Source organism: Xenopus laevis, chromosome 4S (assembly GCF_017654675.1).
Source record: "Xenopus laevis strain J_2021 chromosome 4S, Xenopus_laevis_v10.1, whole genome shotgun sequence".
Lineage (NCBI taxonomy): Eukaryota > Metazoa > Chordata > Amphibia > Anura > Pipidae > Xenopus > Xenopus laevis.
Genome location: NC_054378.1, coordinates 113,161,721 through 113,177,967, shown reverse-complemented (window position 1 = coordinate 113,177,967; position 16,247 = coordinate 113,161,721). Strand labels below are relative to the sequence as shown.

At 41.5% G+C, this 16,247-nt stretch overlaps 1 protein-coding gene across 1 annotated transcript in view; it reads left to right on the top strand.

The window, feature by feature from the left end:
- plxna1.S (plexin A1 S homeolog) overlaps positions 1 to 16,247 on the top strand; it is a gene marked incomplete at its 5' end in the record, with an annotated part of 250,346 nt that overhangs the window by 204,253 nt on the left and 29,846 nt on the right. Inside the window, 9 exon segments of the mRNA NM_001094988.1 lie at positions 34 to 224; positions 3,787 to 3,938; positions 4,334 to 4,454; positions 5,304 to 5,440; positions 8,022 to 8,189; positions 8,775 to 8,868; positions 9,628 to 9,867; positions 10,010 to 10,153; positions 11,168 to 11,402. Of these exon segments, the coding sequence (NP_001088457.1) occupies positions 34 to 224; positions 3,787 to 3,938; positions 4,334 to 4,454; positions 5,304 to 5,440; positions 8,022 to 8,189; positions 8,775 to 8,868; positions 9,628 to 9,867; positions 10,010 to 10,153; positions 11,168 to 11,402 (1,482 nt within the window).

Sequence of the window (16,247 nt, the reverse complement as noted above, 5' to 3'; positions counted from 1 at the left end):
TTTTTTTATTGACTATTGTTTTCTGCCTTGCAGCTCATCTGTACAAGTGCTCGGCCCTGAGGGAGAGCTGCGGACTTTGCCTTAAAGCCGACCGGAGCTTTGAGTGCGGATGGTGCGTCAGTGAGAAGAAGTGCACTCTGCGCCAGAATTGTCCCATCCTTGAAAACCCTTGGATGCATGCCAGTACCACCAATAGTCGCTGCACCGACCCAAAGATCACCAAGGTGAGCGAGAATCATGCCTGGAATGGTCCAATTCAATACTGAGGATAGAAAGGAGGGGTACTACAATATAATTAGCAAATTAGTTATGATAGTAATATAGGCTCTTCCTTTGTTTTTCATGGGGAGCAAAGTTCACAGCTACACATGTATTCAGAGTAGAACTTCATAGATTAAAGTTTTTTATACACACAGATAAAATGACCTTCAGGGCTGCAGATCGGCAAGATGTTTATTGCTCTGAAATCAAGAAGATCTGGGGGATAGTGCAAAGTAGATAGATACACATCCTAGATTCCAGAATTTGCCAAATGCTTCTTAGATCAATCCCAACCCACTGCCTGTGATCCTCTTTCCTCCTGCTTCTGCATATCTGATGCTGAAAAGCAATTTTTGTTGTTTTATTTAAAAGCCCCCTGTGAAACCAATTAGTGGAAAGAGAGAGAACCAGAGTTATATTCGAGGAGCATGAAACTGAAGCACATGTGTAAGCCATTTTGCTTCTGTTGTACATTAAGAATGTGTATGCTAGCCCCATTTTCCTTCTAAACGTATGTTCTGTTTTCTTCTCAGAGAGAGTGTATAGTTCATATTCACTGCAGATAAATCTATAATCTCTTACCAGTATTTGTTTAAATGGATACTAATGCACAGTTCAAGTTGCCCTTGTAACCTTTATTATTATTAGACTTCTGTTAATGGGATGGTATTTTCTCCATTCATTGTTAAAGCCCACAATGTAAAGGGACTTTTCACCTTAGCACCTTGCTTCATATTTATTGCTATAGTAAATGGAATCTTCCTGAGCTGTGTATCCGAGAAATAGCAATTGCGAATTACAATTAATTACACAGTAACTTGTGATTTAATCGAAGATTCCCTATAATACTAATATCTTCTTGCTGGATGGTGAAGTCATTCAGGGGCATTGCAAGGTTCCCAATACTGTCCTTACTGGCAAGGTCCCAACTGGAGCTCTATGATTATATAAAATAGCACTGTCCTCCTTAAATTCTTCAGCCTTTTCTGAATCAACTCTTCAGAATAATTGTAGGTGACCTTTGGCAGGTAGGACATTCGGTTTATAGATTGTTGGTACATAAGAGCTTTGTGGGCACTGACTGGTCATTGTTTATATATTGAGGAAGGTCTATTTGGATAGATGTGTTGTTCTTATTTAGGCCACATATCTTTAGAGACAATGCTGTTCTAAGGAAGAGAAGGGTATGTTTGACTGTTCCACATTGATGGAAGCGATGGGTGGGTTCTGCTCTTCGGTGTTCCCTGGAAAGTGAAAAGGGGAGATAATAAAAGCAGGCCACTCATAAATCGCCCTTCTTCCTTCATGCTCCCAACGGCAAATCAGTAACGAGACCCATAATTCCAGAGAATGAGATTCTGCAGCCGGCACTGGGACACATTAATTCCATTTAGTGCCTGCAGGTGTGTGACGAGTGATGGGCCGCTCTGGAGGCAAGCAAAATCTGGTGTGAAATTGCCCGTAATTAGCTTGTTATTGGTGTTGCAGGGCCACCTCACCTCTGCTCATCAGTCATAATGCTGCCTTTGTCACACGGCACCTGTCCTGCTTATTGGAAATAATCTTGCTAAATGTATCTCATCAGGCTTCAGCTTCCAGCAGCCAGGCCCTCTGAAGTGAGAGGTGTATCTAGGGGCTGCCAGCTGCATTTCATCTTTATATCTATGTGTTCCTACATTCAAGTCCCATCTCATTACCTTCACTTTAGGGTCTGGTCAGTATGGCCATCCAAACCTCCCAAGTACTTGTGACTGTGTCTTTCTTGGGGACCTTGTCCTGGCTTCTACAGATGTCCCTCCTGATGGACACAGTTATCCGTAATGCACTCCAAAAATAATTCTGTAATACAACCAATCAGTTATTAGCTTTGATCGGTTTAGTTATAACACAGGCACTACTAAAGCTTCTCGGTGAGCACTATAAACCTGTATAGTGAAGGGTCAAACCTTTGCCTTGGTATAGCGTGCAGAAATATCCCACGATAACATCTGATTGGGTGCTGTGTGTTTTTAGCTTATGGTACTCATAGCTCCTATGAACTCACCAAACTTTTTTTTCTCATTCTCGCCCCACCTCTGATAAATAATTCATGTAATGTCTTTGGTTTCTCTCTGTTCCTAAATTCTGCTTCCCTCCCAACACATACGCATCAGTTGTACAATTCCCTGTGAATAAAATATTCATGGATCCACTTGGGTTAGTGTTTGTAGAGTCACCACTGTTTCTCCTGGGTTCCTGGGTTTTAACGACTCTGTTTCACTTTGCTGTTCAAATGCAACAGGAATGTTCATGGTTTTACGGAGAGCCCCCTGCCTGTGTACATTAACGTAGCAAACACAGCAGCCTGCAGTAAGAAAGAGCGCTCAGCAGGAGCATTGCCATTCTGTAACTGCCTCTGCTGCAATACAAAGTACACTCAATTGGAAGTACAATACTTCTGTGTACTTTTATTGCTTTTCAACTATTTTTTTTTTCTGAAAAAAAAAAAAAACAACACTTCCTTATGCGATTACTCTGTTAAGGTAACTGGCAGGTGACACACTAGAGACTAAAGGATGACCCATTGTCCTTCTACATTTTCAAAGGATACCAAAAAAAAACCCCACAATCTGAAAATAAAACCTGAGACATTTCATAACATTTAATTTTGTGGTCGTGTACACAACAGGGTTGCACATTATTTTTCTCAGTGTCTCATAATGAGAACTCATTTATTGGTCTACTACTAGGTCTATTATCCTTCCTTGGTTTTTTACAGGGTTCCTATGTTTTTAGGGTCTGATTTCAGAAGAAGGATAAACAGTTGGTATGATGATGATAGATCTATGCTGGACAGTGTATTGTCTCAACCATTTGCCACCATTTGTGGAACTTGTCACTATTGGTATGAGGCTGACTTGACAGACAAGCTTCTGATATGTTTAACCATCTGACTCCAAGTTTTTCCTAGTGTTTCCTATTTCTGGAAGTGAGATATTGCCTGCCCAAGCTAAGCCATTCTGCATGCCCAACATTAGTGCCATTCTCTCTTCCTGTCCACTTAGGGGTAAATCTGTTGGATTTAGGTGAGGCAAGCAATATGAAAAAGTTTTACCAAAAAAAGGTCCTGTCCTGTGGACTCGATAAGCTGCAGACTATTGAATACACAATGACGGTAGCTAACAGTGTCAAAAATGTAAAGGAAAGGACAAGTAATGCAACATATAGAAACAAAGCAGGACAATATCTGATTTTAATGAAAGATGAGTTCCATATTGCTATATGTAAGGTAATTCTGCAGTGGATCATAGCACAACGATGCACCCCTTCCCAACAATGAGTATATTTCCTGCAGTTTCTATATCCTGCAATTTATATTTTATTGCTGCACTCTAAGCAATAAATAGACTTATGTCATCTTTCAGATGTTGACAGGCTAGACGTCCAATCAACATTGATTGCAGCTCAATATTTTCCGAGCCGCAAGTATATCTGGTATAAGCCAACGCCTTACAAAGTCTTGAAACATACTATTCTATCTTGCAGCTGTTTCCGGAGACAGGCCCCAGGCAGGGTGGAACCCGACTCACCATCACAGGGGAAAATCTGGGCTTGAGGTTTGAGGACATTCACATTGGAGTAAAGGTTGGGCAGGTCGTGTGTGTCCCCATTGAGAGCGAGTATATCAGTGCCGAGCAGTAAGTCTGGGTCTTTCAACCTATCACCTCTCTATTGTACTGTGAAACACGTCACAATTGATTATCAGCAGAAAATAACTTTTCTAATTGACTATGCAGTCCATATTCAATGTGAGATTGCTGCTTTATAAGGCTCTGCATATACTGGAGGAGCCAGCTCTATTCATAGTCTATTCCCCATTTATTCTCAAGGACGTGTATGCAGTAATATTGTCTCCAGCAACAAATCATATTTCCAGTGGGCTTGTTTATGTTTCCCTTAAAACATAGCTGTAATCTACACAGCTAGTAATCTGAATATTGTCCCTTTTTACAACCAGCGGTAGAGATTGCCCTGATATTGTTCTGCTCTTGATCTGTTCTGGCTATAAACGAACATTCCTGTCCTTCCCTAGGATTGTCTGTGAAATTAACGATGCTGGAAGGACCCGTGTCCACGAGGCACAAGTGGAGGTCTGTGTAAAAGACTGCTCTCAAGATTACAGGGCCATTTCACCAAAGTCATTCACCTTTGTGGTAAGTCCGAATTCTCCTTTATCAAAATTTCCATTTTAGCTGTTTGTATTGTGTAAGAAAAGCAAAACATTGTTATTTGCAGATAGATGTAAGGGACAGATTACACAGTACTGAAAAAGATAAAGCCGTATCAGTATTCTAAAGTAACCACTTTGAGATATTCATTTCTTAAAGGAACAGTAACCTCAAAAAATGAGTGTTTTAAAGTAATAAAATTATAATGCAGTGTTGCCCTGCACTGGTAAAACTGGTGTGTTTGCTTCAGAAACACTACTATAGTTTATATAAATAAGCTGCTGTGTAGCAATGGGGGCAGCCATTCAAATGCTCAGGTTACACAGCAGATAAGCTCTGTAGAACATAATGGTGTTATCTGTTATCCACTATTTAACCTGTGCCATATAGCCTTTTTTCAATTTCCACCATTGCTACACAGCAGCTTGTTAATATGAACTTTAGTAGTGTTTCTGAAGCAAACACACCAGTTTTACCAGTGCAGGGCAACACTACATGATATTTTCAATACTTTAAAACACTTTAATTTATTGGTGTTACTGTTCCTCTAACAGTCAACCTGTTCGGTTAGCCTTTGTCAGAGCCCTGGTTCTTAACCTTATGTCCTCAGATATTGGACTACAGTCCCCAGCACCCTGTATTATATATTTAAACTTTAGGGCCTCATGGCAATTATAGTTCCTCGTTATCAGGTGCCCCAGATTAAGAAACAGGACATTAGATCATGGATTCAGGAGCCAATGATGATGGCAGTCCATTTGGAAATAAGCATCAAGGTCAGTTCTTGACTGACAAAGCAACGCAATGACAATTATGATGTTATGTTTCCTCCAGGTACCCTCCTTTAACCGGGTCACACCTTCTCGGGGTCCTTTGTCTGGTGGCACCTGGATATCCATTGAAGGAAACTATCTGAATGCTGGCAGCGATGTTTCTGTGTATATTGGTGGACGTTCCTGCATGTTTTCATGGTAAATATGCTTATGCTTCTACAATATGCCTCCTCTTCAGTGAGTAGAGGTCAAATCACTTCAAATGCTAGATAAAAATATATTCCCAGTTCTTCAGAAGCTTCTGTTTTCTATGTGTTTGACTGCGTATTTCACTATATATATTAATTTAATCTTTATGTGCAAGAGGGAGCTGTTATATAGTTCAAATTAATGAAGTATCACAAATTATCAAGCAGAAAATGAGTTTGGCCTCTAATATAAGCTGATGCTAGAGGGCTGATTATTATTATTATCTATGTGTACTGTATATTGTAAGTGGATCCCTAAGCTCAGTAAGTGACAGCAGCACAGAGCATGTGCAGTGAATCAGCAGAAAAGTAGATGGGGAGCTACTGGGGCATCTTTGGAGACACATCTTTACTGCTAAAGGTCTGTGGTTGCCTTGGACTGTTAAAGAAGCACAAAACATAATGTACAACATATCTATCTACTTATTTAGTTAGGCTTTAGTTCTCCTTTAAATGAGTATTCAACCGCCCATATAATAAAACCCATTTCTCCCTACCCTACATAGTCCCCCTCCCTGCTCCTGCCCACACAGCTGACTCCAGTAATTGCACCTAATCTTGTAATTACACCTCGTTGCAGAGTCAGAGCGGTGAAGCTCACAGTCGTCATATTCTTCTCTTCGGTAATCTTCAGAAAGTAAGCGGCGTATCGGAGCATGCGCAGTTGAAGCAATCTTCCGGTTGCTGACAACTGCGCATGTGCTGAAAGTGATGAAAATAGCCGAAAGGAAGAAGACAAAGATTACCGTAGAGAAGAAGATGGCGCCCGTGAGCTCCGCTGAGCTTACTCTGCAACGAGGGGTAATTACAGGATATGGGGCGATTACTAGAGTTATCACCTGTGTGGTTGGGAGCAGGGAGGGGGACTATGTCGGGTAGGGAGAAGTGGGTTTTATTATATGGGGGGTTGAATTCTCCGCTGACTGAAACATAGCAATAAAAAGTATAACTATTTTTCGGTATATTAGGGGTGCCAGCAAACAGGGTAATGTATAATTCTCCCCCATTCTCTGTCTGTTGCGTTATGCTTAGCTGCCAGATATGGTGTTATGTGTCTGCACAGTGAGCCCCCAAAGGCTTCATCCTTCTGATCTGCAGGCTTGGCTTTTCTCCTCCGTGCGCCTTCCTTCCATAGGATTTCAAGTGCATAATTTCTAGATTACGAATGATAATAGAGCGGGTCTTTAAATATTTTCCTGCGGTAATTGCCGGTTATCAGCGCTAATAGCTGCTGTTTGCTGGGTGAGTGTGTGATACAGAGTGTGTGCTTTAGTGCTGCTTTTTTTTTTCTTCCCCCCGCTGTTATTTTATTCAGCATTCCCCAGCTGCTTAATAGAAAGCACCATCTGACACAAGCAAGGCTCCGTGGCACCAACTACAGTGGCCTCAGCCTGTATCAACTACTTCCCAAAATCCATTGGTTGGTCTGTCTGTCTGTCTGTCTGGCACCCACTGATTTTAGCTTGATTGACTTGAAGTGGCCCAATAGCTCAGGATCAATGCAACAAAGCTGGTGCCCATCTAAAAGGGACATTATATATGCCAACATGCAACCTTGGCATTGTCCCGACAGCCTTCAGCTGTATTTACTAGGCTGGCCGCTGCAGTGGAGAAAAGGTTGGAGACTACTGGTTTGACTATAGCAACTGCTACCCCCTGTAAGCAGAAAAATAAGTTGTTGACTTCTCTATGACCTATGCTTGTCTTTTAGTGAAAGTTTAATATATATATTTCCCTAGACCATTGATCCCCAACCAGTAACTTGTGAGCAACATGTTACTCTCCAACCCCTTGGATGTTGCTCCCAGTGTCCTCAAAGCAGGTGCTTATTTTTGAATTCCAGGCTTGGAAGCAGTTTTTAGTTGCATAAAAACTAAGTTTACTGCCAAGCAGAGTCTCCTGTAGGCTGCCAGTCCACATAGGGGCTACCAAATAGCCAACCATAGCCCTTATTTGGCACCCCAAGGGACTTTTTAATGCGTGTGTTACTCCCCAACTTTTTTTTACATTTGAATGTGGCTAACGGGTAAAAAAGGTTGGGGACCCCTGTCTAGACAGTTTCAGATATGTAGACCCCTTCCCATACTTTTAATCAATCGCAGGGTACCCAGTTGGTTGCCAGCAGCTACACCATATTTCAAATTTCTAATCTAGTGGCAGTAGTTAACATTGCAGCCATATGACATGCGGTTTTTGGCTTTATGTCTAAGCAGGGGGCTCTGTATAGATTCCTTTCCACAGACCACAACATAATTGGTTTCTGGTTTATTTGAAGTGTGTGGTCCTCTGAGAAATTAGATTGTAAGCTCCACTCAGGCCGGGACTGTTGGTATTCCTCTTTCTCTGTAAACCACTGCTTGCCCAGTCATAGTAATGGTTTCCTACTGATCTTGAAGCTAGCCTCCAATCATTCAGCACATGTTTTCTCAATGGTTGGCTGGTCAGTGAAATGTTAATGTTTTCTATTTCTGCAAAGTGTAAGAAATCCTAAGCAACATGATTTGAATTTCAAATTTTGTCTTTTCTGCCAGGCGAACTGCGAAAGAGATCCGCTGTAAGACTCCGCAGGGACCGAGCACGGGTAAAGCTGAAATACAAATCCACATTAACCGCGCCACACTGTACAACTCTGAAGTGCATTACAATTACACCGAAGATCCAACCGTGCAAAAGATAGAACCAGAGTGGAGCATCGCCAGGTAAAAGCCATCCTAATGCTGCTGCTTCTTGTTAACTGCAGATGCTGTACTTTGCTCTGTTTGCTGGCTCTTCCTTTTCATCGCCTTACCTGCTTCCTAAATTATCCAGGGAGTGTGTTAACATATGAGAACCCAAATAATTTATAAACTCTATTAATCTGCCATCTAAAAGGAGAAAAGCTAGGCCAAATCATGTTGATCCAATCGTTGGTCCCTGGGCAAACAATCCAATCATATTTTGGCAAGTTCCCATATATAGGCCAGTAAATTACTGGCTAGTGCTGGAGTTGGATCAGCATCTTATATTGGCCAAAGTATGGGCAGTTCAATCCCACCATGAACCATGTGTGATGCAGAAATTATGAACTGCTGAGGCTCCCTGTGCCCTTGGCCTACACAATACATGTTTTGCCCCTGATTCTAAAACATATCTGTCATAGCAGCATTGTTTTCAGTGATTTAAAATGATGGAAGGGGGAGAGGGGCATTGGCCCTTCAATACTTTTCTTGTGCTACTAATACTAATAGATGTGGACTAATCTATGACACTAGATTAACAACCCATTTATTCTGTTTGTTTTCCAGTGGGGGGACCCCTCTTATAGTAACTGGGATGAATCTGGCGACTATTAAAGAACCCCAAATAAGAGCTAAATATGGAGATGTGGAGAAAGAAAATGTAAGTATCAGAACGAGCCAAGTTGGATTTGGCTGCTCTTGATTGTTTTAATGGCATTGGTCATTAGCTCTCTTGGCCAGGGCCTTCTTTACCTCTGTTTTGAGAACTAATGTAACCGGGATTGTACCTTTACTATACGTGTTCTCTCCCACTGGTTCTTCATTGTAGTTTAGCAAGGCTTTATTGGTCCTCTGCCCACCCATAGAAAGAAGCCACAAGCTTCCAGCCAGGGTTTTAGGCATATGACAATTGTGGGCGACCTTGTTTTAATGTTTAAAGCTGGCAACGATTTGATCTTACGAATCTTTTCGGGCCGTGTATGGAGTGTCCCGAGATTTTTCGTGCCATGGTCGATCGGTCGTTCAGACGATTGGGCAGGTTAGAAATTTTCTGCCGTCTACTGATAATATCTCTGCATGTATTGTCGATCTGACAATATCAGTGGTTGGCTGTCACCAGCTTTTTTCGGACATAACTTTCGTATGATTGCTATCAGCGGCAGAACATCTTCTGATCTGTTCTTTTGCTACTTTATTTGATCTGAATGGTTAGTGGCAGGTCGTGAGATGGCCAGGTCGGGAGATGATAAATCTGCACGTCTATGGCCGTCTTAGGCTAAAACTGTAAGATAAAAAAAACAAAGAAATCAAGGTATAGTGAACCTTTAGGCCAGGCTAACTTTTGCTTTATTAATAATAGTTGGATGTTTTTGTTGCTGGTTCTTCAGTGAAACTCACACCACCATGTCTTCCTTCCTAGAACTGCACTGTTTACAATGACACCACCATGGTGTGCTTGGCACCCTCCGTTGACAATCCCTTGAGGAACCCGCCGGAGAATGGGGACCGTCCCGATGAGATAGGTTTCATAATGGACAATGTTCATGCCCTCCTTATTGTGAACACTACCAACTTTCTTTACTATCCAGATCCTGTGTTTGAGCCTCTGACAGCATCTGGAAACCTTGAACTGAAGCCCAGCTCTCCTCTTATAATCAAGGTTTGCTTCAGCACTTTATATATTAATGAAGGAACCAGGGCATGGATTTCTCCTAACCCTGCTACTCCCAAGCTGCACCTTGATCTGTACTGAAGGTATAAATCAAAGCTGCTCAGTGTTTCTCTTTCTCTCTTATTTGTAGGGTCGGAATCTCATTCCAGCAGCCCCAGGGAACTTCAGGCTTAATTATACAGTGTTGATTGGTGACACGCCGTGTGCCCTTACTGTCTCCGAGACCCAGCTCCTGTGCGAGTCTCCGAACCTTACTGGACAGCACAAAGTCACTGTGAGTGTAACACCAACTGCCTATATAAATCATTGTTTTTCATTCTAAATTGTTCTGAAAGGCATAGGGGCATCGTACTTTTATACAGGTCGTGGAACTCCGAGTTGACTTATAATATCCTCATATTTTCCAACAAGGGGTACTTTATTTATTATAATACACAAGTTTTAGTGAGTCATGTTACAAAAATGACATCACTACTCACCGTTTATAACTGATGACATCACTAGTCACTGTTTAATAAGGATATAATTTACAAGATATTCATGGCTTTTGTGTATCATTCATATATATATATATATATATATATATATATATATATATATATATATATATATATATATATACATACATACATACATACATACATACATACATACATACATACATACATACATACATACATACATACTGGTATGGGACCTGTTATCCAGAATGCTTGGGACCTGGGGCTTTCCAGATAATGGAACTTTCGTAATTTGGATCTTCATACCTTAAGTCTACTAGAAAATCATGTAAACATTAAATAAACCCAATAGGCTGGTTTTGCTTCCAATAAGGATTAATTATATCTTAGTTGGGATGAAGTACCAGGTACTATTTCATTATTACAAAGAAAAGGGAAATCATTATTTAAAATTTTGATTATTTGGATAAAAGGGAGTCTATGGGAGACGGCCTTTCCGAAAAATGGATCCCATACCTGTAATGTTGAATAATTTGCATGGACAGCTGAGTTTCCTGGTAGGGAGGGGCGATTTCTACACCTTTCTGTCTTGCATCAGATAGAGATAGATAGGAGCAATAAGAATGAAGATCGATTGGCTGATGTAAGTCATAGACCTTTCAGGCGTGCATTATAATCTGATTGTTGACCCAAAAGCCAGATGTTCAGATAAGCCCAGTTTAGCCAAAATATGTAAGCACTGGGAGGTTGCTGAACCCAGGTAGTTACCCTGCAAAGGTGTGTATGTGTTGCCAGTACCCTAACCAGACCTATCCCTTATATCTCAGATTAAAGCCGGAGGGTTTGAGTACTCACCGGGCACACTGCAGATTTACTCGGACAGCCTGCTGACCTTGCCTGCCATTATAGGCATTGGAGGAGGTGGTGGTTTGCTGTTGCTCATTATAATCATCGTGCTCATTGCCTACAAGAGGAAATCACGGGATGCCGACCGCACCCTGAAACGGCTGCAGCTGCAAATGGACAATCTGGAATCCCGCGTGGCACTGGAGTGCAAAGAAGGTAAGTTGGAGCGTGGCACCTACTGTCATGCCATACGTTTAGCAGGGCAAAGAGGGTTCAAAATATGCTATGTTCTGAAAACTCACTGTATAACACTTTGTATAACTGCCTAACTGAATTAACACATATTTTGAATGCATTATTTGGGGTAACTACTATGAGTATTACATAATTGTGCTTCTGTGCCTTTTCCCCAAAAACATTTTGAAGTTGTCATGTTCTTATTCTGAAAATGCCACAGCCACATGTTTACAACAAACCAGGAGGGGGATACTTAGACTTTTCAGTCTTGGCAAAGTGGCATTACAACGTGTACAATGGTGTTAAACCATAACTCCGAGCATCCCCTCTCCACCTAAAGTCTTTGTCCGTATTGCAGCTTAGCATCAGCTTTGTCCATACCTGGTATATGTTGTAAATCCACACACAATATAATTCCGCAAATGTTTGAGTTAAAACTATTGCTCCGTTTCATTTATCCTTTGCTTGTCTGCCCTCCTCGGAGGCACCGATGGGCCACATCGCTCCTGGTGAAGAACGGCAGACTTTCACAAACCCAGGGTGTCTCATTATGTGGAGGAAGGACGTAGAAAACTGGGACGGCAAAGCCTGTGAAGTTGGGTACAGAGAGCTTAATTGCCCATTATTCCTGTTACCAGAACGTAGGGTCGTAACCCTGCCAACTGTAGCCAGTCCAGAGGTGGAGAATGGATCAGGCACCACAAAGCGGATTAAAAAAAAAAAAAAATCTGCTGTGTATATATATATATATATATATATATATATATATATATATATATATTTATATATATATATATAGTGTGAACCATAGATAGAATGACAGGGAGCTGCTGGCGAGATGATCAGCAAAAGGAGATAAAAGGAGAGGCTTTTAATTAAGCAGCATAATATGTGTACCCATTCGAGATGCTCTATGTACAGATAAGATATCTCTGCTTGCCTGCTGCCCCCTCTCCTGCTGTCTTTATCACCACCCCCCTTGCCAAGTTTCTGACAGTACCTTTCTGCACTCTGTGGCTCCGCTGTATTATTTTAATTTAATTCCTTGCTCGGATCTATGTCCCAGGTATCAACTGTTGCTAATGGAGATTACTGATTAGGGGGAAGTTGTACATCAGGACAGTATGAATGGAACTAGAAGAATGCAAATTTAAGGCTAGTATAGAGTCCTACTAGCACTAGGAATAGCAGCCTATGGGTAATATTTCAAACCCCCCCCCCTATCTAAACAGTAGAAATGTACAGAACTCACGGTTTCCCTATATTATTGTCTAAAGGTGGCCATACACGGGCCGATAAAAGCTGCGGATCTCTCCGTGTATGGCCACCTTGAGAGAAATAAAGAAAGTTCCATTGTTAGAAATTATTTAGGCTCCGTTAAAATACTATCTGATGCACCACTTAAGGTGGCCATACACGGAGAGATCTGCTCGTTTGTCGGATCTCTCACCGATATGCCCACCTTCAGGTGGGCAATATCGGGCTGATCCAATCGAGGGCCCTAGGGCCCAACGATCGGATCCTAGCGATGGGTAACGGGCGGACGGATCGCGGGACCGCTTCAACGAACAGATGCATCCGCGATCCGACGGGATTTTAAGTCCCGTCCGATCGACATCTGCCCGACTTTCGGCCAAATATCGATCCGGGAAGCAGTTTGAAAGGGGCAGTACACCCCTTGTACAGCATGAGTAAAAGAAAAAGCAATTTTTTCTGTACATTGCACTCATGTTGTTCAAGGGGGGAATATTGTCCCTTTAAAACTGCTTTGAACACGACTTATTGGTGCATTCATCAGATGGTATTTTAACAGAGCCTAATTAATTTATAGCTATGGTAACTCTTTAATGCTCTTAAACAATAATAGAGGGACACTGTGACCTTCTAATTATCTACCTTGCACCGACCAAACATGGAGTCACTTCAATTTCCCCTATTGCCCTCTTTAGCTCAAGAAATAACAAAAACTTCAGATTTTTTGTTCGATTAAAACATTGGGCAAAAACTGCACCGGCCTGGAATTATACCAGTGAGCACCACGGAGCGATCCTCTTATGGCTTCTTCTTCCTTCAAATTTCCCGGGGAAAACTACTGCGCAGTTAAACGAAGTAGCCAACTTTTTAGTTAAAGTACGACTATTCGTTCTACTGCACATGCTCAGCCGCGAGAAGTAAAGAGGAAGATGGAAGAAGATCGCTACGTGGTGCTCACTGGTATAAACCCGGGCCGGTACAGTTTTCTGCTGATAGGAGCACCGGCCCGAGGTTTCAGGCAAGTCAATACAATCACTTGGGGGTGCCTTTGGCAGTGAGCCAGTTATTCTCTATACAACATATTCAGAGGTCCAGATTAAAATAAAATGCTGATGTTATTCAAAGAGAAGGTCAGTGGGCAGACTGGGGGCCATAAAAATGTCCTGTAGGGCCAAGCCAGTTGGACAGCCCTGATCTAAGTGCCGTTGGCCATAACTAATTCAGTTATTAACGCTATAACCAACACCGGTGACTAGACACGAGTCTGACTGCATCTAATTAAATCAAGTTTTCCATTTCCATGCAACTGTGGCTCTTTTAAGCCCGGCGTTACTTTGATGCTGTTTGTCTAGTAGGGCTGCGTCGTTATACAGCAAACAAACTCCAATCCAGCTGAGAGGGAAATGGCGGCCTTTGAAATGGCGCACGGTACCTTGCTTTGCTGCTTTTACTAGACGATTAATTAGAAGATAACAGCCGTGCACATCATACAGAATTGTCACTGGAGATGCTAAACATTTGTTTAAAGTTAATTAATCCTAACTTGCTTTTTTCCCTTTTTATTTAAAAGAAAAAAAAAAAGCCTGAAACGGGCAGACTTATGAAACAGTTGGCGTTTTAGATTATACAATGTTGTTGCTTAAAATTAATTGTATGAGTAGCGAACGCCAGTTTCTTCAACTTTTTTTATTTCGTGTTGAGAAGTGATGGGTGAATAAATTTGCCAGGCCAAATTTGCGGCACATTTCTGTGTTTCGCGGCTGGCGGATAAATTCACAAAACTGCTGAGACAATTCACTGGCGAATCCGCTGCGCCAAAATAATTCTTGGCACGTGTCAGAATAGGCACGGGCATTTGGACACCCATTGACTTTAATGCATTTGGACAAAATAGTCGTGCGTATGAAAATTGTTGCAGGCGTCGAAATTGACGTGCTTCAAAATAATTTTGACACCCATTGACTTAAATACGTTTGGTGAATTTTTCGGCGAAGCGAAAACGAGACTAATTCGCCCATCACTAGCGTTGGGTTCTTTTCACTTGTCTATGTTGCTGAGTATCCTAAAGATTTAGGGAGTAGTAAGTGAGCTTAATTCTAAATTGGATTAGGAACTCACAACTGTCCCTGTTTGGGTAAAGTATCCACTTGTCACACTTGATACTGAATAAAAAATGGACACACACGGAGCAGTGATGCTCATATTTTTTGGCACTGATCTCGAACCTACACTGCTTTGTGTTTCTTAGGGCAGTGTCACACAACATGCCTTAATTGCCACTAAGAGACCCATTTATCAAAGTCAGAATTTCTCATTATTTTCTAAAAAATACTCTGACCAAATCTGCACAGGTTTTTTCTCCCTTATCTATCAATACATTTTCCCGTAATTTTTCTGTGCGTTAAAAAAATGAATCATACAAATTTTTCAGATTTTCCACCTGAGACTTAGATTTTTTCAGTTGTGCCCGAAAACCACAAAATCTTTGGATTATTGCACAAAACCGTACTGATCAACATATCTTCAGGACTTCTCCCATTGACTTATATGCAACCTCAGCAGTTCTGAGATTCTGGATTTTCCATCCTCGGGGTATAATAAATCCCGAAAAATCTGTGTTTTTTTCCTACTAAAAATTCGGATTTTATAGTAAAAAAAAAACATACGTTTTTCGGGTTTTTGTCATTTGGAGTATAATAAATAACCCCACTAATTGTGACTAGGGTTGCCACCTGGTCAATATTTTACCATGAAATGCCTCCCTACTTGGCGTGGGAATCAGAATGAGCAGTCCTGGTTTTGCTAACTGATCAGAACACTTCCCGTGCGATGTAGCCCTTAGCAAAGTAAGTACCATTGCTATAGGTTTCCAGCCCCTACAATCTATAGAGAATAATGTACCTGTTAATGTAAAATAAAAGGGTATTATAAGTCACCAAGGAGTTTCATGACCATATAAAGACAGAAGGCCTGGACTTGGAAGGCCACAAAGGCCTTTGCCTAGAGCAGGGCAAATCTAGGGGTGGTATGCACCCAAAACACTATTTCAAAAAAGATGTGAGGACCTCCAATAATAAAGAAACAATTATTTAAAAAATTAGAAAATGTATTAGGACATGAAGACATGAACGCGTTTCGTGCCTATTGGGGCACTTACTCATAGGTTGGTATGCACCCACATTACAAATCTTGCTTGCTAAATAAGCACAATGTATCAGTTGGAGCTGGGATCTATAAAAGCCAATATTGCTGGGTTTTTCTGAAACTCCGGTGTGCAGGATTCCAGCCCCCACCAGCTCACTGTTATCCTATTGCCGGAAGCTTATTTTCAGGATTATGTTATTAGCAGGCGAGAGGGATCCTGCTCCCTCTTATCTGCTATCAGCGCTTCGGATTATTGAGGTATCAGGCAAAATGCTTATTTTGGCCGCAATAACAAGCAGGAGATTTAAATCTGCAGGTAATACAGGCGAGCCGGGAGGTGCCGAAAGCATCTGACGATATTGTCTCATCAGTAACCCGAGCCATCAAACGTGTTGATTCCAAATAGTGTGTGAAGTGCATGTTTAA